This window comes from Myiozetetes cayanensis, unplaced genomic scaffold (genome assembly GCF_022539395.1).
Source record: "Myiozetetes cayanensis isolate MyiCay16 unplaced genomic scaffold, myiCay2020 scf10, whole genome shotgun sequence".
NCBI classification, from domain to species: domain Eukaryota; kingdom Metazoa; phylum Chordata; class Aves; order Passeriformes; family Tyrannidae; genus Myiozetetes; species Myiozetetes cayanensis.
The window spans coordinates 28,592,885-28,618,961 of NW_026086605.1; the positions used below are offsets into that span (position 1 = coordinate 28,592,885).

General features: G+C 37.0%; 1 protein-coding gene across 2 annotated transcripts in view; it reads left to right on the forward strand.

The window, feature by feature from the left end:
• Positions 1-26,077, forward strand: part of GRID1 (glutamate ionotropic receptor delta type subunit 1) — a 504,271-nt gene that overhangs the window by 271,420 nt on the left and 206,774 nt on the right. For both annotated transcript variants that reach the window (XM_050305784.1, XM_050305782.1), the window contains exon 4: positions 2,031-2,236. In XM_050305784.1, coding sequence (XP_050161741.1) covers positions 2,031-2,236 — 206 coding nt within the window. The remainder of the gene's footprint in view (positions 1-2,030; positions 2,237-26,077) is intronic.

Genomic DNA, 26,077 nt, shown 5'->3' on the forward strand with positions numbered 1-26,077 from the left:
AAGAAAATTTTTTTTATTGTTTTGTATAGCACATATCCATAAAGTGTGCATAGTAATGAATGATAATTTACTGAATTTAAATGAACAAAATCCAAACTTAGTTTGACAAGTTTAGCGAAATACTTTAACCTGTAAATGATAGTTGTTTGTCACTGTCATTTTTGCAGCACATCTGCAATATTTAACAGTTATACAAGTGCTAAAGTCTTCTGATGCTTTCCAGAAATGCCTGCACAGCAATAAACCCCTTGATTTCCTCACTTACTCGGGATTTTGGACAATAAGCAAGTCTGGCATGTATTTGACAGTGTGATAAAGCTGCTATAGACTTAGCTGACTAAATCGAGCAGCAAAAGACCAGCAAAACCCTCATGAGTTCACCTTTCTGATGGGAGGGGTTGGCTGAAGGGACGATCGTGTCAGCTTAACCAGACTTAAAAAGGCAGTAGGGAGTCTGCTGTGGTTGGTACAATCCTAGCTAAGTTTTTATTATTTCTGATGTGTCTCTGCAATTCAACTGATTTCTGAAGCTGAATTAATCACCTTAACAAGCATTCCCATGTTTGGATAGAATTTCAGTGCTTTTCCTTTGGAATATTTTCTAGTTGGCCCTAGCATATTACACTTGTTCATGAACTAAATTCTTTATTTGATGTATCCTCACAAGGTATTACTTACATCAGGTTTCATAAGACATTTTCCAAGGAGATACAAAAGGTGTATTTTATTGTGTATTCTATGGTCATGAAACACCAAAGTTGGTGGTGGTTTAAGAGCCCACCAGGTGGGGCAGTGAGGAGTGCTACTGATTCAGTTGGAATGGGGTTCAGCTCTCTGAACAGTATCAGAAGATGGTTATTTCTTTGACTAAAGAAAAAAAAAAAAGCAAACCACCAGGTGTTATGATGTGGTTTACAGAGATTTTTAGAGTTATAGTAAAGTTTTCTGAAGAGTGATTTTTATTATTGGATCAATAAATGTGTTCTAACTTAAGCCACTCGGCTTCACCCAGGAGATGAAGTTTAATGATGAAAGTGTGAGAAATGAATGCAAAAAAAGAGGCTTCAATACTTTCTTTTTCAAGACAAGTTTTACATGTTTCCCATAAAATTAAGGGCTTGTAATAACATGGTACAGCTGTGATGAAGTCACTGTTAATTTTGAGAGCAACCTGGTGCAATATAAACTTTGACCTTGTTCTAAATTTCACAACAAAATAAAACCTCAGACATTTATTACAGAAAAATGCTGAGAGTCAAGAAAAAAGATCACATTTTGAACAAACAGCTTTCAGAGTGAACATAATATGAAATGTGTTACTCCATGTGGATGCCCTAGAACGTGGTTAAGGAAATATATTTTTTCAGTCGTCCTGAAGTTGAGGCACAGAGCTCAAAGAAACCTGTTCTGAACAGTGCTTGTTTGCATGATTTCTCTTCTAATAGTCTGGGGCTTTGTGTGCTATTTCATGGGCTTGCAGGTCAGTGGTAAACCTCTGGTTAGGTAGGTTATTTATAGGACAGGAAAAAAACAGGGAAGTCAAAAGGAGGGTTGGATATGTTCTGGATATGGTAATTTTTTCTTGAAAAAAGCAGGCATGTGAGGTTGTGGTAGAATAAGAGAAGTTTTAGGGATGAGTATTTATCTTCTTCTAGTTTTCTGCATTTGAACTCTTATGCTGTTGGGGTGGGACTGTCTTTTTGTTTGTGGCCTTGAGCTTCTGGGGAGGTGTGCACAGCCACCCAAATTCATGAACTGGGTCTTGCTAAGAGTCATTCACAGATGTCTGGGGAAAGGTAATTGATGGAGTTTCCCTGTTGGCACTGACTATGAAAGGGAGACATGGAAGATGGCTGTGTGGAACACTCTTCTGCTGATAGCACTGCAGGAAAAAAAGCAAAAAAGTCTTTTCCACCTAATTAATAATGCTTGTCACCTAATTAGTGATGCTTTCCTAACTGGTGAAGGTTGATGCAGTGGCTTTTTTCTTTTCTCTTTTTTTTTTTTCCCCTCCTCCTCCTGTGTTACAGATATACGTGGGCTGCAGGGATTTCTCGATCAGGCCTCAAGACTGGGACTTGATGTATCATTACAAAAAGTGGACAGGAACATCAGCAGAGTATTTTCCAACCTTTTTACTACCATGAAAACAGAAGAGCTGAACCGCTATCGGGACACGTTGCGGAGGGCTATCTTACTGCTGAGCCCACGGGGAGCCCAGACTTTTATTAATGAGGTCAGTGCACAGTTGTTTTTATCACCAATGTTTCAGAAATGTGTATGATTACTTATTTTGACTTATTATGTGATACCTTGCAGTGTTTTGCCATTTTGACGGTGCTGTTTGTTAAACTTCGGGTGGGATTGTGAGGCTCTGGTGCCAGAGAATTGAAAGATCACACGCTCCATGGAATGCATACTTTGTGGTTGATGCAAATGGGGCAGCATGGCCAGATGGGCACTTTCAGTATAATATACAGCTCTCTGGAGTAATTATTTTTTAATCTGGTTGTCTTCTGTATCAATAATTTTGTCCTGGATTTCAACTGCTGTTGACAAGTGACCAGAAAATCTACACTAGTCCATTAGAAATGAAACATAATGCGCCTAGAGAGATGCCTTTGTTGTGGAAATGCCCAAATTCATGTTAAAAGGGCACTTTATTGATGTTTGAAAGTTGAATCAAGGAGTTTTTTATCAAATATGAGGCGGGAATTATATGTTTGTCTTTTTTTTCTTAGTGGTTTCTTGAAATCAATGAGGCTAATTAGGACAGGGAGGTAGCTGTTGGGCAAACTTTAATTAGTGTTGTGCTGTGGGCTAATTTTTTGGCATTAATTAGTTTTATCCAGATTTCTTCTATTAAATAATGAATTATTTTACAGTACTTTATATGTCAGAATTGAAAATGAGAGTTGAAACCTCAGTATAAGTTAGTGTATTCATTAGCTAAGATTTTGGCAATGAAGTAGCGTTTTTAATTTTTTTTTTTTTTTTTTTTAATAACTAAGCAGTCATAAGACTGAACCAAGAAATTTAAATGTGAGTGAGACCTGTTTCCAATTATCAGTTTAGCTGTATCAAAGCATGCTAAATTTAAAAAAAAAAAAATCAACTCAAATTAGCTCATTAAGTTTTTTTAACCATAACAGCATTAGTAAATTACCCACATTTTATGTTCATCAGTGATTTTTAAATTAATAAGGTAAATTTTATCAGAACTAAATGAGGCAAATAGGTAGTTTGGAAAAGACTAAGCACAGGGATAAATTTTACTAGTGTTTGTGCATACACAGGGATTTCCAGCAGAAGAATGAGGGAGCAGATGCCCTCAAAGTGCAGTAAGCTCCACACAGCTCAGTCAGTTGTTTTATTTGCTTTGTAGCAGACCTCCAGCAGAAATACACATAGGATAGCTTTCCAGTGAGTCCTAACCGAGTATCCAAACCAAGTGTTAAAAAGAAATCAACATGCATGTTTTATGCAGATTCAAGCTTGGTGGAAAGTGTGTCCCCCTTCAGGGCTCAAGGTCCAGAATTATTTGTTAAGAGTTAGATGAGTGCACTGTCAGGACCCCGAGGTGTCTGGAGTGTAGAGGCTGGTGTATTAAATGGCTTTACTACTCACTTCACCTTAAAGCACTGTGTATTATAGGCATTAAGACTAATGACCCTGATATATTTCCAGCTCCCTGCAGGAATTTAACAGTGGGCAGAAATGAAAAGTAATTTATTTGGCAATCTTCCTATATTGAATCTTGATTGATTCAGAAAAGCTTTATAAAAGAAAATTTAAATCTTAGAAAGGAACTCTCAAAAGGCTTGAGATGTGAGGTGCACGGTGTAGGGGAGAATCTTTCTCTGGCAGAGGCTGGGTTTACATTTTGTGGAGTTAGCAAATAACTGCAGTTCTTCAATATCTCAGTCAATAAGTGGAACTAATTATCTGCAGCACATTTTCAGAGATTCTAGAATAACAGCTCTCAGCTTAAATGAAATATACATTTGCATGTAATTTACAGAAATGCATCATTCACTGTGTGTGGCAGTAGGTGCCCTCGAAGGGTTTACTTATTTCTGCAGTAACTATTTCATGCTATAGATAACATATAGCTCTATACCAGTGGTATTGTTGCCAGTGTGGCTCTGCACCTTGAAACTTGTTTGAGATTCTGAAACAATGTCTCTCTTCAGTTTTGGGGAAAAATTTAGGTCTGTAGAAAAAATCTAAGTAGTAACATTAGAAAAAAATGCAAAGATATTATTTTTATGTTTTGCACATATTTTTTTTTCTTTAACTCAAGTTAGAAATAAAAGCCTGAAAAACAAAGAGAAGAAATGGGATTTAATGCTTTGTTTCCACAAACTTGTGGAAATGGAAAACTGCATGTGAAAAAGCGGTTCCTTATTAAGTTTTTCAGTGTTGCTGAGTTGGTATTTTGTAGTAGGAGAAAAATGTCTGAAAATCTACAACTATATTTTTTAAGGTGTATTGGCTAATAGCATTTCTTCATTAAAATAAGAGGTGTTGCATGTAGAACATCCTGTGGAATGCAGAACGAAAATGAGAACAGTGGTTTGGACTATGAACCCTGGTATGAACAGTTTTAACAAATTTTTCTTAGCACAAGTCATAGACATCAGCCATTGGAAGCAGACACAAGATTTATTTTGCCTGGTTTGATATTGCAAGTGATACATATTTCCTGCTCAAAAATATGGATCCAGTTTTCAGCCTCACTTATCATTTCTTGGGTGGGCCAGAGAGATCTCATCTGACTTTGGATGCACAAAGTTAGGGGATTCTGCCATGTCATACGTGAAGAAGCCTTGAATCCTAGAAGAACTCAATTTTAGGATTATTTCTTTAGTTTTCATTTAACTCTTAATATTTCAGTACCTGCTTCTGTCATGTGTCAAAGTTACTGCAGCAGGAATCACTGACATTTCATATGTTTTCAAGGTTTATTGTTTTACTTAAAAAACTACTTTGGCTGTAAGAATAGAGGGAGGAAGAAAGGAAAAGTATCTTTTCAATGATACAGGTATAAACATGGAATCAGCCCTTATTCAGAAAAAAGAAGGTAAATGCATTTACAAATTGTTAACTAACCTAGATTTTGCTTTAAAAGTTCACTTTGGGACTGAAGCAAACCTAATGTAAGAGTGTTCCTACTTAATCAGTTGAGAAAAATGCTCCATTCAGCACCTGCAAAGGTCCTGGATAGATTTGTCTCAATTGGTATAGATGTACATGTACCAGCAAACACAATTTTGCAGTCTGAAGACCATGCAACCCTCTTACAAAGGCAATATATAGAAAGAAAAGAAGAAAACCCAACAATTCAGAAATGGGGAGATTTGTCACTTTTAGCTATTCTGTTAGTTTCTCTGGCCCAGACATGTGAATCTGAGGTTCAAAAGGCTCCCTCCTTGTGGCACCCAGGTTTTACCTCTCTCTTTCACCTACCAATCGATAGTTTTTTTTGGTTGCAAGTAGAGGTATATTTGTATGGATTGCTTTTGTCATTAAGGGCTGCACAGTGAAATGAATAAATGGAAAAAAAGTTCAAAGAGCTGACAAAAATGATAAAAGGGTGGGAGGACCTGGGAAGAGAGGTCTCAGGAACACGCTATATACAGCCTGCCTAAGGGAACACAACTGACAAATACCTGAGAAGGAACAAGAGAGGAGAAGGAGGAATTATTTCAGGGGATCATGGGTTGTCCAACAGGAAGTAATGACCTGAAGCTAAACAGGGAATGCTTTCTAGCAGGGAGGTCAGCTGGGCAATGGGAGTGCTTGGCAAGAGGGTCCAGTGAGGCGTCGTTCCTTAGGGTGTTCAAGAGTTCACTGGATAAAAAACACTCTGATAAATTAGGCTAGCAGGCTTTCCTGAATTGTTTTGAAGGATGTTCTGGATGATCCAGGAGTTCTTCTGAAGACTTACCTGGAAACACTTGTTGCATCAATAAGTTTAAACTTTGTACTTTTTAGACACAACATATCTGAAGAGGAGGAAAAGGTCTTATAATTTGGTGCTTTTCAAGTTTCCTGTAGCAGGTGTGTGGTACCTGTGGTTTGTTTTTTTAATTCTTCACAGAAGTCATATGGTTTGTTTTGGGATTTTAATGATTTGATTTTAATGAGATTCTTCTTTATAACCATAGGTCATATCAATTGCTTTACTTTAATCTTCCTTCTTTTCATTATTTATATATAACCTTTACATTTTAAAACCAGTAAAATAGAGGCTGTAACTCAGTTGCATGTAATTATTGACTTGTAAGGAGAAGGCATTATTGGCTTTACAAAACCTTTAACTCAGCATTACTTGTATTTTTGGCATCTTCACTAAAGTGAAAAATGTTTCTGTTGAGGTGGATCTTTGAAAATGCTGTAGTTACATGTGAGTCTGCCTTGCCTCTAAGCTAGTAAGCTTGCTGCAGTAAGGTTCCTTGTATATATACCATGTCCCTGAAGCAAACCAGCTGAAGACAGAACTCTTTGCATGCCCAGGATAGTAAATAAGTGGGGAAAAAAAAAAAAAGGTAATAAAAGAGAGCAATTTAATTGCTTTAAAAATTAATACAAACCCCCTGTATCAATGCAGCAGACTTATGTGAATCACTGCAATTCCAATTTGAGCTGAAACTAAAAACTTCTAGAATAACTCTAGATGTTTTAAACAGCTGTAATTTATCTCTGCCCTGTTTATATAGCAACCCCTGTGTTCCCGATGGAGAGCAAAGACTGCTCTCTGTTTCTCTTTTACCCTAGTTCATACTAAGTGTTCTGCCTGATTCTTGAAAATAGAGATATCCTGCTTTTGCTTTGGGCTTTTGGGATCATTTCACAGTGATTTCTGGCCTTCCTTCATTCCTGGTCATTGAGGATGCTGAATACCTTACTCCCAGAGCACTCTCAGTTGGCACTTGTTAGTGAACTGTAGTCCAGACTTCTCTTTTTCCCTTCTGCAGCTGGTGACATGTTATTACTTGACTGGAGCTGAATGAATTATTTATGGCATCTTGAGCAGTTTGCACCCACAAGCAATTGTATGGAATGGTTTTTCTCAGAAAGCAGGGACGTTCAGTTTTCAAATTTAAGAGGAAAAAAGTTCAATATTAATTTTCTGGCACTTAGAATTTCATATTGACATACATGTCTCTCTCATTTATTTTTTTTTTATGTTGCAAACATTCAGCATATTAGTCCATATCTCTGTTTTATATGCAGCATATAAACATCTTGAAATATTGGCGAATAATTTTGGGAAAAAATATTATGCCTCTTCTGTTTTTAGAAGGCAATTTCTATGTTGAAAGAACTGGTAGTGATTTGTGAGTGCTGGTAACAGAACTGTAGAAATAACACATTCTTCTTCCAATGGTTCAAGTTAAATTATGCCTGCCTTATTTCTCCTAAATCCTCCTGTGGTATTCTATTTCTTCCTTAGAGCTAAAATCTTGTCTGCTATTGTTGACATTTCCAGTACGCTGAGACTCTTTGTGCTTAAAGAGAATAATAATTGTAATTAAAGCCCAAGCAAACCTCATGGAACTGCTAAAACTGAAGTGAAAACAAAGCCCTCCCATTTTGGGATAAATTGGCCTTGAAGCAAGTTTCTTTCCACTGGACCAAAAAAAATCCCGAAACACAAACCCTGCTACATTTGTTTCACTGTGATTAGTCCAAGGGGTGGGATTATTTTCACAGGGATCCCAATCGATTGGATCCCTGTGTGAAAACGTTTGGAACAATGAATTACACTGATTTGTAGACATTGTGAATGGGGGGGGGTGGTGTGGGGGTGTGTGTGTGAAATGTTGAATAAGTGACTTAATTAATTGCTTACATAGTTTCATTTAAATGGTATTCCTTTTGCTGGTATATATAAATATATATAAATATACTGGTATATTTAATGGACAGTTTTAAATTTTTTTTTTTTTTTTTTTTTTTACTCTACTAGAATGTTACATGAGCTGTTGAACCTGAATGTTGAAATGATGGGAAACATGAGGCTCTCATCCAATTTTGTGCATCTCTAACAATAACTGATAGGAGTTTTGTGAGGCTTCACGGGTTGAGAAAAATGGCAAGAGATACTCAAAGTCCCTATGAGTCTAGAACCTGCTTTCCTAGCAGTCCTGCCAAGTCTCTTGATGTCAGTAATGATATGTCTGGTCTGAAGGAACCAGATTTGCCAGCTCATATTCTGAATCTGATGACTGGGCTCATATGCATAGAGGATCATGTATTTTTAAATGTCATAAAATCTGTATATACAGGAACCAGGCTTTCCTCTTGCTCCAAATGCTTAATCTTCAGTGTACTTTTGGGTCCTTGTTTTATTGCAGGTGTTTAGTTGCTAAAACGCATTTCAAAATTTTCCTGCTGTCCACATGTAAGGATGTCAGGTCTAAAGGAAACTGTGCCAAATATCTGGCTGGACAAAATTATTAAAATATGCAAAATTAACTTCTGTCTCATAAACTTCATTAATTTTTTTGAACTAACCAATTTTTTAGCTAATTATTTTTATGATTTTTTTTTTAATTTGTTAATCCAGATCTCTGAAGAGATTTAACCTTAAGGCGGGGGGGGTGGTGTGGGGATTCTCACTGTCAGGAGAGGCTGCATTTTTGGTTTGGTAGGGGTTTTTTTTGAAGGAACAGGAATTATTAATGACTTGGAAACACAGAAATGTTGTATTGGGCCACAGGCAATGCACTTCTTTAGTACTGTCTTACTCAGTGCTGGCTTCTGCAAGAGCTGAGACAGGAAAAGTCTAGTGGGCACTCAAAAAAACAAGGCTACCAAAAACAAACCCCACCTCCACCTACTCCTTCATGGCTTTGTTTTCCAAATCATTTTACTTCAAGTTGCTTGGCTGACTCCTTGATTAATGTGCAATTTAAAGATAAAAATCGTATGCATATGTATTTTTAAGGTAGTGAAAAGTGAGATTGAATACTCTGACATATCTGTGGTCATTATAATACATAATATGCAAAATGTTTCTCTGAAATGCTGCAAATCTGTAGATGACTTTATCATTCTCAGCAAGGATAATTTTCTGCAATTTAGGTATAATTTACCAGAAAGGAGAAATTACTAATTAATTATGGATGATTAATTTTAAATATGCTCCTGCATTTGCATTTCATCACTATACCAGTGTTTGTCTATTGTAAAGGCACTGGCAGTACAGGTACATGAGAAAAGGTGCTTGCCTTACAAAAATCAGAAAAAAAGTAATGACCTTAATAAAACCTCTTTGCCATCTTCTGGCTTTACTTTTTCATATAAACTTAGTGAATTGTTCAGCTGACTGTTCTAGAGAAGCTTGACTTTGAGGGTTATAAAAATACGTACTGTAATTATTCTGTATTAAACTTTTGAACCTACAACACCAGTGTGTACACGCCATAGCTACAGGGTGATTTTTTTCCATGTCCCTAAGCACAGGACTTGTCTTGGAGTACAGGACTCTGAACAACCATCTCTCCCCTGAAATACACTTCTAGACCTGCTGTGCTGCACTGAGCAAACCACTGATTCATTTCACTAGTTGTTCCAGAGGTTATAGAAGAAGGCCATTATCCTTAGAAGGGATGAGTAATTATTGCTGATAATAATTTGCACCTGCTTCAAAAATCAGCTCCTTTTCACAGAAGGTTTTTAATCACTTCCAGTAGGTGAAATAAAATTATATTTACCCAAGACTTATTTTTAGTTTCAAACTAATTTGAAAAATTACCTAAGCCTTCACTAATTACTCGTAGCACACAGGATAGTGCTGTCTGTGTGTGAGATAAAAGCTCGGGTGAGATTTACCTTGGTTTGAGAAGATAAATCCCAATCAAGGTGTCCTAGGACTGCTGCTCTGTTCCTCTTCAAGTTATTTTGTGTCTGGCAGGCAGCACGCAGCGTAGGTGCGAGGGTTAGCGTTGATGCAGCGCTGCCCTGTGTGTAGGAGACAACTCTGAATTTTATATCTGTTTCTTCACAGATGAAAGTTTAGAGTTCCTAAAAAAATGGAAAATAAAGGGTCAAGGGAGCTCTCTAGAAATGCAAGGGAAGAAATATTTGTGAACCTTGTTCATCAAGGAAAAGCAGTTAGATCTGAATCAATTCAGCTTATAACTTGAGACAGTGTGGGAACTGTGCAAGAAGATTGTCTTTTCCTCGGGCAAAGAGTGTTCTGTGTCAAAGGAATAGAGCGGTGTATCGTCAGCATAAAGCACAACGTGTCAGTTCATGTACCTTTGTACCTTGGAGGACGGCAAATACTGTAAAATTAGCAAGGGTTTAAGAGTTGTTTTGGAAAAGAGAGCATAGTCCTGTGCTAATAATTATTTTTCCTACTGCTGGTGCTATTATAACTAGTATGCTTGCTGTACTTGAGTACCTTGTTATGATTTGGGATGTCGTTTTACTGGGTGCTGTATTTGTGTCCCCAGAGAATTTACAGCATTCAGGAGGTGACAGATAGAGGTATCTGGGGGGTAAAAGGGATTTATGATGAATATTGTTCTGTGACACAATAACAGTGTCATCATTCCAGGATCTTAGAAGCCAGCATTTTGAAAATTTAAAAAAAAAAGGATTTTAAGACATTTGTGGAAATGTTTTCATAAATAAGAATACACGAAAAGAGTTGAAACCGAGGCCAGAATCTTCATGATGAATTAGAGGTAACCTGAAAGATTGGAATAAAAAGTATACAGTATTGAAAGTGAAGATAGTTAGCATATCTTTGATGTGACAGGTAACAGGGGAGCTATTGAAGCAATGTGAAGAGATGGGTGAAATGATCAAAGCAAGGGGTTAGAGATCCTCTTTGTAGCAGAAGTTTTAGTGAGATATGAGGGGAGCTTGCAATTCTTAAGGTCAGAAAGATGAACTTGGAAGTAATCAATATGTAATATCATCAGAGCTGGGAAAGGAATTTTAGCATTACATATGGGTAAAAAGAACTGTTTATTAGAAAGACTATGTCTAAGGAATCTGTGAGATTTTGCGCTTATCCTGGATGAGAAGCTTTGAAAGAAGTGAGAGTCAAGGATGAGACTTGTGTTGTAGTCCAAATTGGCAGGTCTGATGTTCTGGCTGTTCATTTTGACTGAGAAAAAGGATTTTCTTTCCCTAAAGGGAGAGGGTTGAGAAATCTCATTATCCACATGAAGCTTGTGAGGGTATCCAGAAAGCAGGCTATCAATTTAGACTGAACAGAATATGAAAAATGTGTCACAGAGAAGTAGATCAAGACTCATCAGCATGTGAATGACCATGGATTTTTGCTAGTTAGTTCGCTGGATGAAGTTAATGTAAAGAAAATGATTACAGAGTGAATGGGCATGGGACCCTCCTTGGGAACTTGAGAATATCACAGAAAGTATCCCCTGGAGAAACTGTGCTGGAGTGTCATAGAAGGAAACCCATGAGAGAGGTGCTGGGAAGAGGAAACCCATGAGAGAGGTGCTGGGAAGAGGAAGTTTACCAAGGAGAAATGTGATCAGCTCTATTGAAAAATATCTGGTGAAAGTCAAAAAGGAGACAGTAACAATTTTAGGGTGTGACTAATGACAAGAGGAACAATTTTCATGAAGTGAACCATGTGTAAAAAGCTCTGGGGTTAGAAGGGAGAGGAAGAATGGGGTGAAAAGACAGGCTGGCAGTGGGAGCAGTTTATGTAGGCTGGAGCTTGCATCATCTCTTTGGATGGGCAATGTGTGGTCTGTCAGCTCTGCTTGTCTTTGCAGTTCTTACCAGGTGTGCAGTTGTTTTGTGTGTTGTCCTCCAATCACTGGAAAGTTGTGTATTCTTAGACAGCAGAGATTATACTCACCATTTTTGTTGCTGGTTGTTCTACTATGTGCAGAATTTTTCATATTAATCTTACTGGGAAAGGAGACCATTTTTCAGTTTTTGGATAATTTCCTTTGCAGTGTGAGGACTAAGGGAATAAAAGCAGATCTGACAGTATCCTCTGTGGGAAAGGACATAAACTTAGTGTCCTAAGGACATTTTCTGATGGAGCTTTAGTTTTCAGTAATGTCTTTTTACTGGAAAAGTCTTCATGCTGAAATTTTCATAGAAGGAAACGTAATCAGGTTTCTATACACAGATTTGCTGGTTTTGCCATTGTTTTTGTTCACTGCATGTTCAGGGTTTCGTTAAGATACATTTTCAAAGCTTTTATTCAAAGATCAGTTTTCAAGGTTGATCTCTTCCTGTTGAGACAGGTACCTCATGATTATCCTTACTGAACATAAAATGTGGAGGTAAGGGGTTATTAGTCCCTTTTTTGCCAGCTGGGGCATTGAGGTTATAAAGAAAGTAGGCGATTTACCGAGTTCACCTGAAACAGGGACTGAAGTTCTAAATGTCAAACCAAGAACTTGCCCAAAAGGTCATCCTTTCATTTGATACTGCCAGGTATGTCTTTGCCACCACTGACCCCTGGTTGTTTCATGTGACAGAACTGATTGTCCTGTCGCTCCAGTGATCCTTTTGTCAAACATGCAGCCTTTAACCCATACACGCTGTGTCAAATATTAAAACCCTCTTTGAATAGTACATGTTGGCTTTAGCTTCGGATAAATAATGGTGCTTGCACATGCAATCCTACAGAGCATTTAGAGATGTTCAGGTAACTTTTAAAATCTGTATTTTATTTATTGAATTGAGTCCTTTCACTGTAATGGAGTTATAGTTTGCCACAGACCATGCACTGTGAAAGAGATCAATTTGTTTGGCACTGACCCATCCATTCAACTTGAAGCAATCAGATTTAAAAGCTTTGCACTTTATTAATGTGTGTGCAAATAGCAACTGGGTTCCAAGGACACTCTTTAGGAAAGCACCTTGAGTGATTGGTCTTGATATATAATTCATATTTTGCTTCCAGCTTTCCAAAGGAAAAATCATGTTAAAATTATTTTTAGATAATATTAAAAGGGGGAAAAAACTCTAGCCTTGAAGGATGATAATGACTTTGTGTGTTTAATAGAAGTATATTGACTTGAAAATATTACAAGTTCCCCAATGTATTTTCCCATAAAATTATTAAAGAGTATAGAGAATATTTTGAGATGTACATCAGCACATAAAAAACCCACCAAACAAAAAACCATTACACCATAGTGTTCATTTTCTAAAATATACTAGCATTCAACCTATTTTAAAAATCGATTTTAGTTCTGAATGCATCTTGATTGAAAGTAAGAACGACCTAGCAAATAGAGCACTTCGGTCAGGATACAGTTATGAATACTTAATAAAAGTACACAGTTCAAGACAGATTCATCCCTGATGGCTCCCATAACCAAGAGCACCCTAACACTGGAAATGCCTCTGTGTAAATAAGATGGTTACAGCATCCAAGGCATATAAGCAGGGGAAGTGTTCAATTTGAAAAAATCTGTGGCATGCAGAAGTGCTAAAAATAATACTAAGGAAATAAAATCGTAATAAAAGGAGGACCATAAAAATATATAAAAACTAATGATAATTAATTACTTGATAGAGCCAGTTAATAGCCATTATATTTCATACCAACCATGTTTGAGTAAAATGTATATGCTTATGTATAATATATATTAGATAATGTAAAATACATAGGCTTATTTACAATATATTATATAAAATATATATGAGCTGTATATGTATATATACACATATATATATACACACACACACACCCGACATACACCTTATATATTAGACTGTGCCCAGGTCAGTCACTTAAGGAGGAATTTGTGTATGCAGAAATATGAAAGAACAAAGTTTAAACGTTTGAATTCTGTGCAACTGGAACAGAAAAATAAAGATATTGGAGTAGAAATGAACGAAAGAGTGCAAGCTCTTCAGAGTTGATCTGTTTCAGCTCATTAAGAATATTCACATTTTTGATGTGCTCTACTGATATTTGCAAATAGTGTTGACATCTTTCAGTATAAACTAGGTGAAGAACTGCATCTTTAAAAGCCTCTTGGAGTTGGTTATTATTTCATGCAGGGGACTCTCAGTGTTGACCAAATGGAACAGAAATAGTGCAGAAAAACTACCTCACTGAGGCTCATTGGCTCTGAGATTTCTGTGAATGGTGAAGACACAAAAAGTAAAATTAAAGGTCAAAGCGTGAATACAAGTGAGCAGGGAAAAGCTGTGCCAGTGCTGGCTTCCTCACCAAGCACAGAGGTCTCTTAGGGGACATCAGGAATGCTTCAGTGTGAGTGACAATGTCAGCCAGGCATCGGTCCCAAAAGACTCTGTAGTTTGATGGTGACTTGTGCAGAAACTGTTAGTTGTGATTTCTAAATGAAATTTGTGGAAAGTTGCAGCCACAGATGAAAAGGAAAACAATCCTGAATGAAATGGTTGAGTGGAAGTGTCGAAACATCAACAAATTTGTGAATAATCTGAGGCTAAAGAGTCAGTTTTGCCATTTCGAGGCTTGTTGTCCCAGCATCTGAGGAGGAAGGGCCCGGTTGGCTACTTGTAATTAGTGGTTACTGTGAATGTAAGAGGGAATGTTGAGCTCTATAGTCTTTGAAGTAGAAAAATCTTATATCAAGCTGGCTGTGGTGGACAGCTTGTGTTGCTGATAGTAACTACCTTGTACGTCAGGAGTATAGCAGTCACATTGATGTGGCCACAGCATGGTGTACATAAACTTTATCTCTGGTCTGGTTTTTGCTACTTTGGAAAATTAAGTTCAGCTTTTCTAGCCAGAGAATTGATGTCTTTCTGTTGTTCTCTTTATTTCACTACCCTTTCCAATGTTTCCCTTTGTGATAAATTTAACTCACTCTTTGCGATAAATAAAGAGTTCCAGAGATCCTTACAGTAAATAATAGTGCTGCTGATGTTAAAATGATCTACATAGGCACTTAATGAGATATGTTTGCACTGTTGCAATTGCTAATCTAAAATTAGAATTAAGAGTACATATAAATTTTGCAGAGAGGTAGTGACCCAGTTAAACAATTCTTGTGTCCAGGAGCTATGCTAATGTCTTTCTTGTCACCTTGACAAAAATTTGTCAAAAAAACCAAACAAAAAACCAAAACCACACAAACCCACAAGACCCCCCTAAACTACTGAAGCTTTCTGGATGACTGCTGTAATTAGAAGTCCTACCTAAGTGGTTTTACTGCAGCACTGGAGCTGTGAACGCTGTCAGTGGTGGTGGGCAAACAGTTAAATCAAGAGGCCACTGGGCCGCTCTAGAGCATAATGGCACCCCCTTATTTCCCACTTAGCTCATTGGTATTGATTTGCAAATGAATATGCCTGTTTGTTTATTGGAATCATTATTACTTCAGCAAAGTGTTCCTGCCAAGATGCAGCAGCTTCCCAAGGACTCTGGATTTCATTGTTTATCACTGTCACTTGCTTGTGGAAGGATAGGCAACCTAACCACAGGGACTTGTAATGACAAAAAAACAGTTGACCAAATAAAGAACAAAAATGTGCAAGCTAAAAAAGTACTTTGGTACTCAATTTTTTAAAACAACTAAATGAAGTTTAAAGAATAAGAGTGTAGCGATGTTTCAGCTGCTTTAATAAAGACAATGTAGTGTGGGAAATCATAGCATGTATGCCACTGCTTTTGGTAATGCTCATTATTTACTTGTTAACAAAAGCAGTCCTAAAGCTGTTGCTAATCTTCTAGATCAGGGATATGGAGCTGCTATTTGCAGTAGATGTATGACTATATCAATATTTCAGGGACTGCTTTTTCCTATCACTGGAAAAGTGTGAGGGTAAAATCCATTCATGCTCGTAAGACACCAGAGAGCAAAGAGAATAAGACAATCTAAGGGGATGGGTGATTTAGATAACTGGGAAAGTCAGGTGTTTGTTGGAAGAGAGTCACATCCTTTTCTTGGGTTTGAACTGTCTGTGTGAGTGTTTGAGGATACTTTGAAAACCTTTTTGTTAACCAACAAATTCTTCATTTATCAAGAATGACAAGTTCCCAAAGAGCGTGTTAATGTTGGAAGAAAAAATAATAATTCTGAAGCACTGCCCTTCTCCTGAACCTGCCTATTTTTTGTGTACATTGTCCCTCAGTCTTGTGTTGCTCTCCCTTGGTCCTGCACAAGAATGAAGGCAAGGGAATAGGGTTTGTCTTTAAAAAACCTGGGCAAACTAACATCATCTGCATCTGAGACAAGAGCAATAGAGAATGGCATAGCCACATTTGTCTTGCTCTCATTCAAATAGGGAATTTCTGCTCATCAGCTGAATCTCCTAAAAAATATCAAAATGTTATTGAAGAAAACCCCATGCAAACTCTCTGCAGCTCTTTGTTGATCTTGACAAGGGTACATGAAGTTCTCTGATGTGCAAGAGAACTATATCAAAATGGCTGGTTTTGTGCATTTTCTGCTGCTTTATATTGGCAAGATGGCATCTAGAAAGGTTAGAGTCTATTCATCCAGAATTCTGGCAGCAAAGGTAGCCAGAGACATGGTGCCAGTCCCCTCATTTGAGTTTGACCTTGCTTTCCTCTTCGTGCTCTCTGCATACTCTGCCTCTGTAAAACTCCGTTGTTCTAATACCAGAAATATTCTTGGTGAGAATCCTGGATTTGGCAGAGTTTGTATTGAGAGCTCAGCCACCTCTGCAATTCTGTGCTTTATCTTTTGAGATTATGTAATGCTGGAGGAGAAATACATGATTTCTTTTTTCCTCTGTGGTAAGGTCCTAGAATCAGTGATGTTCCAGGACAGAATTTTGCTTTTGTTTATAAGTACATGGAATTTTTTAGTTATTTAAAGAATAATCTGTTGTGCTTTCTTGACCACAAGCAGTGACTAGCTCATGAGAAAATTTAGATATATTTGCTTTGTTTTCATGGATCAGTCTTGTAAGCCCTCTGTTATCAATATCCAACAGAGTAACACAAACTATCACTATTTTACTTCTTTTGTCCAACAGGCAAAACAAGTTGTAGATTTTTTGTGAAATCTGGAACAGCTTCAATGCTTTCACTGGCAGTAAAAATTTCAATTCTTGACATTTTTGAGTAATATCATAATGACATAAACCATTAAGAAATTTAAATAAGTATATATTTTACACCTTTAATACAGTGCGACTTAATCTATTGATTTGAGACGATGAGCAATGTTAGATCCCCATACTGTAGCTCTGCAACATACAATGAAATCCTGTCATATATTGTCAAAGGGAAAATCCTCTTTTTGACACTGTTTCATATCGAATGATCACAGACTTCAGATCTGTTTTGCCTAGAGAAAGCTTTTAAATGTCAGTGTGGCTCAGCCAGATTACCACTGAGTACAATATTTCCGCTGCGTTTTTTAATATTCTTTGCCTTCATTGAAGAAGCTCTTATAAAAGGTATGAACTCTTGCCTTCATTGGGTTGCTTCAAATAATTTGCTTCCACAGCTGATCCTGGAGTAGGATGTGTTATTGATCAATACAAGCACAAGGCTCTGATGCACTGATGTGGCTTTTGAGATGGCTTTTGGAATACAGATTTTAGATGGCGTGTTGGGTTGTTCACAGCAACATTCTGCTGCTGATAATAGAGCCATGTACTGGTGTTTCCACCTTTTTTATTGTAGTAGTGTGGGTGGTGTGTGTGAATATATATATATATATTAAAAATTTACTTGAAATCATTATTATTCTCTTGAATGAAAATGGTGATCTGGTGGTGACTTGATAATGGACAGTTGCTACTGCTGCCTGTTTGCTGAATTGCCAGCCATTTTCACCACAGGTATTTTAAGTCTCTGGAGGTGCCTGTGCCCACTGTTCATCCCTTAGGTTCCTATGTTAATACTTGGACTACATGTTCCTCTGTTCAACACCTTTGCCCCAGTACAGGAGCCCACGAGTACCTGTCCCCACAGCCAGGTTTACTCTTCCCAGGTTCCCAATCCAGCATAAGGAATTCCTGTCCCTGATCCCCTCAAAAAAGGAGTTTTCAAGTTTACAGTTACATTTTTTTAAAGGTGGGTTTGGGGGATGAAAGAGAATTAAAAAACACCCAAAACCAAACAGAAAACCACCCATCTTCCCTCGAGATGTTTCCAAACCTTGTGATAAAACCAATACTTTCCTTTAGCAGTGTGTCCCCCCCCTCAGTCTCCAACAGCACATGCACGTTCAGCAAAGCAGCTCCACCACAGCACATCAACAGGCTCCTGGTGTCAAGGACCACAGTTAGGCTGAACAAGGCATAGAATGGCAGCAAATTTCTCAGTGTATCCATGGACAGTGGAAATTGCTACTTTTCTACCTGGACTATATGAGGCTTTCGAAGTGCTCTCCATCACTCTCTTTTCTGAGTGCAGCCCTATAATTCCATGCCAAAACAAGAGCTCTGTAGGCTGGGGTACAGGTGAGGGCTCTCTCAGTCTTTTCCTTCCAAGATGAGAAGAACATCTGGTCATAGGGAACTCTTAGACATCTATGCAAAGAGCGGTCTGGTTGTGTATTTATTGCATTTTTCTTCAAAACAAGAGCAGTTTTTTTTCTGAGAGCAGGAAAGGAGCTATTTTTTCTCTAATTCTCTTGAAACTCTTCCAGATCATTTGGGAGAAAAATATTTGGAAAAAATTGACTCTGCATCAAAGACAAAATCGCACCTCAGGGGACAGTAGCAAAAGAGAAAGTATAAAGATGAGAATTCAGAATGTGCTGCTGAGGATGCTTGTTGATGCTTAAAGAATGGTTTGAAAACAGGTGAAGAGCATCAAGAAGGGCTGCAGGGTCACATGATTTTGTTAGATTTTGGGGAAATGCCTTTTGGGATCAGGAAACACCATCTGCAGATTCATGATGTTAGTATTCATGTTATGTCTCTGTCCAGGAGGTCAGCAGGATTAAATGGGAGACTAACTGTGTAAAAAAAGATGAATTTCACCCTTAAGCCCTCAAAGATGGAAATTCTAAACTGCTGAGACTGAAAATTGAGGACTTCTTGGTTTGTGTAGAAGACAGTAACACTAACACAGATAAATGAATGTTGGGAGACAGCCATTGATGTCTAAAAACAATTGTGTCATGGAGGGTCAGGGTTTAACAATCATCTTGAATTTCCCTAACTTCTGCTTGTTTCATAATTTGAATGTTGCCTGCACTATTGTTCAGCTACTATGTATATATATATTGATGCATATATATATATAATATAACCTTAAAGCATTGAGAAGGCAAACTTATGATGAAAAGCAAATGCTAAGTTTGGAGAGAGCATGCAGGGACTTGTGTCTGTGTTTTGGGAGTCTTTTTGGTTTGCCTTGCAAAAAACCTGTTTGTATTTAATTTAAATATTTATGAGCAAATAGTGAATTTTAAATACAATTCAGTGAGAAGGGTTTGAGTTAGCTGCTCGTTCTGCCAGTAAATAGTAAATTCCCTTTAAGATTACCAAATGAAGTATGACATAAGCAATTAAAAATACTACCGATAGAAATCTGGTTCATTAGCTGCGTTGTTAAGGTTATAAATGAGTTTCTTCAAATTCATAAGCAACTTTTAGATAGATGTTTATGAAGACCTGAACATTTGCTTTAACATATTTTCAATACCAGATATGATGAGAATAATGTATATTGACTTATTTGTAGTTATAAATTATGAGTATAGTTATATAGTATGAATTTATACGCTTAGACAATAATATTTATATATTTTTAACATGGAATTACAGCTGGACTCATAATTAGGTGTTGGACATATAACTACCCTCTTTGTACCTGAATACTTTGTTGTGAATTTAGACAGTTTATCAGTGTAGTTAGAAAGTTGTACAAACTGCCCTGTATATAATTTTCAGTGCCATTTGAAATAAAATCTCCGAGTTTTGGGTAGAATGTCTACTTGTCAACAAATAAGCAACATTTCCAGACATCTTCAGTGCGTGACATCTTCTGTGTCTGACTGAGAATGCAAAAGTTCACCTTAATATTTGCTAAAATCTGGGATTGCAAGGGGTAAGGTAGAGGAGGAGAGTTCTGGCTAAGAAAGCTAATGGGTGTATATCTGTTTAACATGTCTCTGGTGGTTCCAGATTCCCTTGGTCTTTATGTAGGGGCCTCGTTATTTGTTTTTGATATTTAATTTTCTTTGCATTACCTGTCCTGGAGACTTTTTAAACCCCTCTCTCTCTGCTTGTACTTTTTTTGTGAACTTTGATTTTTCCATGCAACCACATAGTTTTAAGAAAATCTTTTAATTTAGGGGTTTGATAGAGAAATCAATAAATGCAGCCAGTAAAGTGCTCTGTCCAATAAAATATAGGAGTTTTGGTAATGGCACCATTTTATTTTCCTCTGAAATTTGGGTTCTACTTTATCTTTTTCGGTCTCCAGTCATACCCTCTCTGAAGTGATTCCAGTGTTCATACTCATTTCCCAGACTCTGCAGCTCTCAATAGATCTTGCTTTGGAATAATACATTAAAAAATACAACACAGATTTCCATGTTTCTTTTATCTGACTGGATCTCAAAATTGGTTGGATGATCCTTATTTTTAGGATAGAAATGGTTTTAGCCATTTAAATACTCCTTTTGAGATAAGATGACAATTGGAAAATACCAGGAACTCTACTTAATGGCATTGCCTCTCTTAGACAAAATTGATAATAAGAATTTAAGTTGATAAATAATTTATGAATGATTTAAGTTTCACTTAGTATCAGATCACACTTTCTGCCATTAGACATCACAAAAACCCAAGCAGCCAATACAAACTTGTCATATCTACAGAATGTGTGCAGAGAGTGCCAGAGGCATTTGACAGATTTTATTTTACTGTCTTAATTCAGTGTTTTATCACAGAGTGTTTTTTCCTAATGAGAAAGTTGATAGCTAGATTATGCTAAATTAACCAATCTCTGATTTAACCTTATGGCTTGTTATTTCAACTTCTTTACGAATCATTAGTTGTCCTGCCTGCCTGTAAGAGCTTGGCTGGGTCTTGGGAGAAACAGATCAATAGAAAATGCTTAAATGCACAGTTGTTTACAGATGCAGCTGTCTCACATACATGCACTTTTCAACATTAGTGTCTTTCAGGCCCTTCTATCCCTTGCTTTATTTGTAGTAGGGCTATCATTATTTCATGTTCTTTCAAAAATAAAGTACAGTTCAGATGCTTTATCTCTTCATTAGTGAATCTCACAGGCTCTGCACTGTTTTTATTGTTACTCTCAAGAAATCAAGGAGCTGAACTGTTGATGTAAGTCAAATAGAGATGGGTTTGTTTTTGTCATGCAAACGCCTGTGTTTACTGTGTAAGAGAAATTAGGTGAAATGGAGCCCTCTATTAATAAAGCAGAAGACTATAATGCAGTTACTTCAGTTTACCTTGTTGTGCTGAATTGTTCTTTAGGGAATTCTTGCACAAGCCTAGGGCATATATCAGTTTGAAGATTGGTTAGAGCTGATTCCATGGCCCTTAAAATCAACAGAGTTTGTCAATCAGAGATAAATGCCATTGGGAAAAAAATAAAGGAAAAAAAAAGGAAAATCTGAAATTAAAGGAAATCTTTTGTTAAACTAAAGATAAAAATAAAGGAAATCTTAGAGGAGGGGGAAATTCAGATGCCAGACTGACATTAGGACCTTGAATAGCAGAGCATCATCACGAAGACCTTCTTTCTGTCATGTCTAGAAGAGGAGTAATGGTTATGAGGGTGTGTATGGATGAACACCTAGCACTTTGGAGTGGAAAACCTTCTGAAGTAGCACTAATAATTTCTGTGATAAACAAAGCTTTTTCCTCTGCTGATACCAATGCACCAGGGCTGCAGGTTCTAAAAATGTGTGTTCAGAAAGGACCCAGGGGAATTCTTAGTGTCACTTTTCTCTTCCAGGCTGACTGCAGGCTCAGGGGAGTGCTGTGACATCTCTTACCCTCGGCTCACATACTGAAAGCTTGTTATTCTTTTGTCACAACTGGTAGAACTAAAAGTTTGCTTTGACTGAAATATAGGGTTGGATTTCCTTTGGCCCCCAGACCCTGAACACTTGAAGACTTAGGGATTTCTGCTTCTATCAGGCCATAGGAAATTATTCTTCTCCAGTCTCAGGTCTGTATCTTTACATCTACGTGAACTCGAATCTGAGACAGATTTTGCTGTGTCAGATTGCATTCATTTTCCAGCGCTAAGTTTTCATTCCTAAAACAGGATTTCAAATTAGAGGCCAAGAAAATCCTCCTCTTAGTTCTTTCCCTGGCTTTTCTTTTCTCATGGCAGCTCCAAGGCTTCCTTGCTGCCGATCTTGGTTCCCTCAGAAAGCAAATTCTCAGCAGTGGTGTGGTGGGTAAGCATTCCTTGCCTAACAATGGGCAAATAAGGTAACCACTTTTTATCAGAGTCCTGTTTTTCAGGCAAACACTTGCCAGACTGCAGTAAGGAAGTTGGTATTGACCAAAAGTAATTACCTCCTGAGAGATGTTCAGTGTGGCAGGCTGCTTGGACCTCTGAAATCGTCCTTGCGTTCCCTGGAGTGCATACAACAATTGCTAAGACCCAAGAAATGAATCGTTATGATCTCAGTCATCCCTTCCTGATGGCCTCAGTTGTCCTGGGGTGGGTGAATTGACGCTTTTGGCTCTGAAGCATTGCAGTGTAGCAATGGCCTGGCCACAACAGACCTTAGAGATGCATTATGTGAAATCAGGCTTTTTGATGCCCAGCACCACGTAGGGTGGGGGAAATCATGAGAACACTGGCATAGGTAAACTCACTTGCTAAAGTTACTGATCCTCTTGGAGCAAGGACCTGTAACATTAGATTTGCAACCAGTTCCAAAATATTTATTATAATTAATTTTTTACTAGTTCTACATTTTTTTTTATGTCTAGTTTAGGGTCAGTTATTTTAAAACTCACTAAATTCTTGATCTTGGTAATTCCTGTAATAAAATGTTTTCTCTCGTGATATTAAATAAACTAAATGTTCTATTATTGTGCCATGAGGCCAACAAAACATCTCAAAGGCTACTCAGAGTATTTCTATTTTGTTCCCTTTCATTAATCATCTTGCTGAAAACAATTCCATCATTTACATTCTTCTTGCTGCTAGTTTTTCTTAGCTTTTGAAAATTTTTCTCACTTTGATCTCTTCAAGTTCTTTTACCTAACACAGAAGTACTGTGGTTTTGCCTGTATTGTTCTGCAAACTTTCCCAATTGGTGAGCTCTAGAGAAGCTTTTTTTTTTTGAAAAAATTGAATAAAGGGAGGATAAAGTATGTCTGCAACTTGTCTGATCATAAGGTGATGAAGCAAAGTGAGCAACAGTGCAAAAGAATATTACTGGATGGAAATTAGCAGATGGAAAATGGTGTAGCACAGAGATGACCTCAGATAACTTTCTTAAGCTCTCATCTGATTTGAACGGGGAACAGCCTGCATTAACCAACCAAAGGCAAATTCAAACTTTTAATAAATACTGTGGCTCTGTTTTAAATAACTCTGTAAAGACTGATGGACTCATTCAGATGTACTATTTGTCTTTGGACCTTCTATCAATGAATCAATGTCCTTTATTTGACTGGCTGACACGTATTTAATTTGGTGTAATATATGATACATGGAAAATGCCTTTCAGTTTGAAACATTAATGACTGATAGTTGCCATCACTCAAGTTCTGCCTGTTACAATTTATTTTTTTTCAATACTCATCAAGTTTACTAATAATGATTAAAGATTTTCTTAGTTACATTGTCTTTGACAACACTGATGATTAAAGACATGGGCAACTTGTAGTATGGAACAGTTCACTTCTGTTCATCATTGATCTTCCTTTCCATATTATCTGCCAGTTAGACCCAAGCAGAAGTATAGAAAAGCAAGGTTATTCAGCACATTTGAATGAGTTATTGATGAGCAGACATCAGTTAACCCAATAAAATATATATTTTTAAAACCTGTAATCAAGGGAAGGATATTTCATGCTTGTGGGAATATTGGCATTACATTGAAAATTAGATACTTGCAATTAAGATGAATAATGTATTACGTTGTAATGTATAACACCATGGTAGTGCACAGGTTTCAAATAATTAAAAATTACACTTCTTGCACTTCATTTGAAGTTTCAGACTTTTTTTGTGTGCATTCTCTAGCTGGTTACAGAGAGATCCCACCTTTTTAAAAGTTTGAGGGGGCAGCGTGGTGAGAAAGACAGACACGCTACTGTCTCTTAAAGAAAAGACTTGAAAAACAAAATCAGTAGATAAAAAAAACCCCAAATGTTGAACATGGCACACATGACTTATCTGGAGTTTTATTTCAGCACTGTATGCCCTTGGGAAGCATTTCTGAGCTTAGATGTTGGGCATGTGACTAGACCGAGCTGTCTGGATTTCACTTCCCAGCTCTGTCTCTTGCTTGCTGGTTGACCTTGGACCTTGGCAGGCCATTACTGTGCTGCCTGCCGGAGTTTCCACTTTCTAAGAATAATCTTAATGATATTGACCTCCTCCTTAAACCATATCCAAGATGAAACATATTCCTATGGACAACCATAAGCAATGGTTGGTCTTTGCACCTCTATTTAAAAGGAGACTTTCAGATTCATCTTCACACAGGGAGAGTTTTCTGGTTGGTCACAGATACAGAAAGCAGTGCTTTCTGTTCTGGACTGTGATAGAAGGTATAACTTCAGGAAATTACTTTATCTTGCTTCTGTTTCTTCTTTTCCTGTCTGTCAAATAGGGATCATCACCTTTTTAAAGTGGTTTTGAACCTATAGGAAAAAAAATGCTGTACAAGAGATACAATTTACTTGTGCTGTGTTTTAAACTTTGTGCCCTACATGGCCTAAGGATACCAATATTTGAGGAGGTTTCTGTAAGGGTTTCATTTGTAAAGGAGTAATTGGATACAAATATTAAATGTTAATGTGTAAATGAAGTTCTACACTATTTTTTCCTTTTTTTTTTTTTGCCACTTTCTAATGATACCCTTCAAAATCCTCCATCAGTTATACTTCTAATCCATCATTAATACTTCTAGTTCAATAGTTTCAGAGTGAGAAGTGTGGTTTTCTGGTTAATGATTTATATTCAGTTTCATGTCTCAAAAACCTATCTTTTTTTTGTAAATATGCTTTCTAGCAAAATTGAATAATAAATCAGAATAATTTAAGGACTATTTATCTTAACTAGTTATGTGCTTAATGCATCTGGATATCATCCATCATTTTCTTATAGATATTTCAGCACTACTTTTTATAGATATATATTTGCTATGATATATGTATATGACAAAATAGTTTAAAACTTATTATATTCTTAAATGTAGTATTTTAATATTAAATATATATACTGAACATATAAAAATTCTATTGGATATCATGTACTTTAAATAATATGTATTTTTCCATATATTTACTTACTGAATTATATAAAAATGCATTTAGAAGAGACCTAACCACACAGACTTTAGATTCTTGTGAAGGAAATAGGTGAAGATTAGCAAACACACCTGTGTATTATTACTTTAGGCATACATAGCAATCTTTGTTCCTTTTGTTTAAAATGACTGTAATTTGACAGAGTGAGCTCTGAAGTCATAGTACAAGGACATGGGTGCATTCTTGTGCATGAAAATATTTATTAGACAAGCAAATCTTCCAGGTGAGAATGTAGAATTATTCTCTTTGCCTCGAGTAGAACTTCAAGATTGAATTCAGAAATTCTCTCTGGTCTCTTCCTAGAGGTTCACCAGATCTTGCTAAGTTGTAGGGTATATGATGATGGCTTCATTTTCTCTTGTTATCTGATTCCTTGATCTTGTGTGCTCGTGTGTGTCTGAGTCTATCACACAAGGTTGAATTCAACTGGGTCTTCTTACAGAATATTCATCTCTCGAGTAGCCAAGTGCTAGGCTGTTACTTGCATTAGTTGTTGGCTTGCATGCTTCAGCTGCAATTCTGACTTTGACTATGTAATAGTTTGTATGATATGTAGACATTTCATCTGGTTTTTAAACCTGTGAAATCATGCTCCTTGCAATCTGACTGCAATGAAGTAGCCCAGTCCTAAATTATTTTTTCTTTAGTT